A 2,500-nucleotide genomic window follows, 5' to 3' on the forward strand; every position below is an offset into this window, starting at 1 on the left:
GAGAAGATGAATGCACACTGTACTCTATGTTAACATATTTTATTATAATAACCTGTCATGTATGCCTCAAAATTTAACATCCGACTGCTAACAAGACAACATGCAACTGGTTGTTCAGAAATTATGTGAGCTGTGCAGTGGCATTGGGTGACTGGTTACATTATCAGCTTCCTTTAGACAGTAACGATAAGCAGTACAGAATCATGACAGGATTTCAGTGAATAATCTTAACAAACTGTCACCAGAAAAATGTAGTGTTCACTATAGTATTGTTTTGTGGAATGTCTCTGCACACAGATGGCTCCACAAGTGTTTAGCTACAAAGGAGTCAATTTATCAACTGACCCCCATGATTTCATCTTTCCCTGAGTTTGTTGGATTTTTTTTTTTTTTTTTTTTTAATGGTATGAATACTGACGCTGTAATTATATTATAAACATTATAATTATTATAGTGTTACTGAGATTACTAATAACCATATAAGATACCAGAAAATATTTCTGAAAATCAATGAAAAGGGTAAATAGGTGAGACAGGTAGTACTCATAACTGTCTCATTGGTGACTAAACTTACATTGGTTATGGCATATACATACAGAATTGGGTTAACCAGCAGAATATTAAAGTGCTGATAAGCAAAGAGCAAGACAGCAAGTCTTATGGTACTCATCTTTTGATACTGCTAAACATATTTTGTTGAGACAGTGTTTTAGAGAAAATATCAACATAGTATGTGGGTGGATCATCTACCTGAGAACCAACTAGTATTATTCCAATGATTCTTAACTTGCACTCACATAAATTTTCACCATTAGCTAAGGTACAAAATAAAAGCAGAGGGTTAAATGTATTAGGTCTTCCAAGTTGAGAGAGACTGACTCGCATGATGAGATGACAAAATGCACAGCAGAGCAAAAGTTTAGATATGTTACTATGAGACAAAGAAACTCTGGGAGGAGGAGGAGGAGGCAGAAGGTATGAGGGATACAGAAGTGGGTTGAGCAATCCTGCCACACACTAAAATGTGAAAATAGTGCTCAGACAGTCTAGATGTACATATAACAGTCTCTCTGACACCTTTTTGGGTCCTTGACTAAGTTAATACACAATAGCAAGAATTACAGCATGCTCAATATTGCTATCTTATTCCTGATAAGAAACTTTTTTTCAGGAAAATCAGATGAGGTGTTAAAAATTAATTTGTTGAAATACTATTTCTATTATTTACAAACATTAATAGAGCAGCGACTCAACTTCTAAGAAAGTATAACTGAAATCCATACCTGCAACACTGAAGAATAAATATACAAATGTACCAGGAATAAACAGCCTATATATAAGATTATCAGGACTTCAAGTGAATAATTTACAAATACACAGTACCTGTGCTACTTGTCCTCCATCAGCAGCTGCTTTTGGCGGTGTAAGTTTGCCATTGAGTCTAGCTAGATGGGACTGTTAAACAGCAAAGTCATCAAAGTCACCCAAGGGATGACAGGGATGAGTGAGGTACCTATAACAAAGAGAGGGAAAGGGAAAATTATTTTGCAACCTTTTTAATCTGCAGTGTTCTTAATCTCCAAGCTAGTGAACATTCTTTCACTTCCGCATGCTGGGATGCACACATGGTGGTGTGTCTGTGACTTCCTACCCTTGTTTACTGAGATATTATTATACAAATATTAAATCTTCAGGTTTTTAAAGCAGTCAATATATTTTTAGAACTTAAAATTCTTCATGATCTTACTCTTTACACTATTTATTCGTTGTGGATGACCTCATCAATCTTTTAATTTGTCTAAATGTATTGCAAAGGGTTCACTTCTATAATCTCTATCTGTCAAAGAAAGAAGAGGAGGGTCCCCTATGTTTTACTCCTTTTTCTCAAAACAAGGGGACACGTGCAATAAAGACCACACGTCCACCTACCAACGCCCACAGAAACAGAAGACAATATCTTTCTTGGGTTGATGGCTTATTCATTGAAATTGGTGATGCCTTCATTTTGGAGAACTTCATCAACAATGGAAAAGTTTCCTGTGTATGACGCTCAATCTTTGCAAGGCATCACATATGCAGCATCAGCCATTATCTCAGGCTTCTGGCACTGTCTGTCTACTTCATCACCACGTATCATCTCCATGGCTGCTGTGATGATGGCTGAAAATGCATAGAAAAAAAAATGTATATATATGTATAAAAGTCCATACACTGAAAATATGAACTGCAACATCACAATATAGAAGAAGAAAAAGAAAAGAAAAAAAAAATATAAATATAGTTTTTTAACCCTTAACGAAGATGTCCTACAAAATGATGTGGCACATTAGCAATTAATTCAGTCTGTCAAAAAAAAAAAAAAAAAAAAAAAAAAAAAAAAAAAAAAAAAAATTGGACTCTACAAATAAAAAATAAATGCTACAAGACTTGAAAACATCACAATCACTTTACCACATCTGTGGAAATATTACCGTCACCACAATCAGCATTCCTAAATATA

The 2,500-nt window shown here is 34.7% G+C and overlaps 1 protein-coding gene across 1 annotated transcript in view; it reads right to left on the bottom strand.

The window, feature by feature from the left end:
• LOC125033444 (hydroxysteroid dehydrogenase-like protein 2) overlaps positions 1–2,500 on the bottom strand; it is a 16,268-nt gene that overhangs the window by 4,527 nt on the left and 9,241 nt on the right. The window contains exons 3-4 of the mRNA XM_047624955.1: positions 1,930–2,160; positions 1,384–1,513 (exon numbers count right to left, since the gene is read on the bottom strand). Coding sequence (XP_047480911.1) covers positions 2,051–2,160 — 110 coding nt within the window. The 3' untranslated portion in view covers positions 1,384–1,513; positions 1,930–2,050. The remainder of the gene's footprint in view (positions 1–1,383; positions 1,514–1,929; positions 2,161–2,500) is intronic.

Source organism: Penaeus chinensis, chromosome 16 (genome assembly GCF_019202785.1).
Source record: "Penaeus chinensis breed Huanghai No. 1 chromosome 16, ASM1920278v2, whole genome shotgun sequence".
Taxonomy (NCBI): domain Eukaryota; kingdom Metazoa; phylum Arthropoda; class Malacostraca; order Decapoda; family Penaeidae; genus Penaeus; species Penaeus chinensis.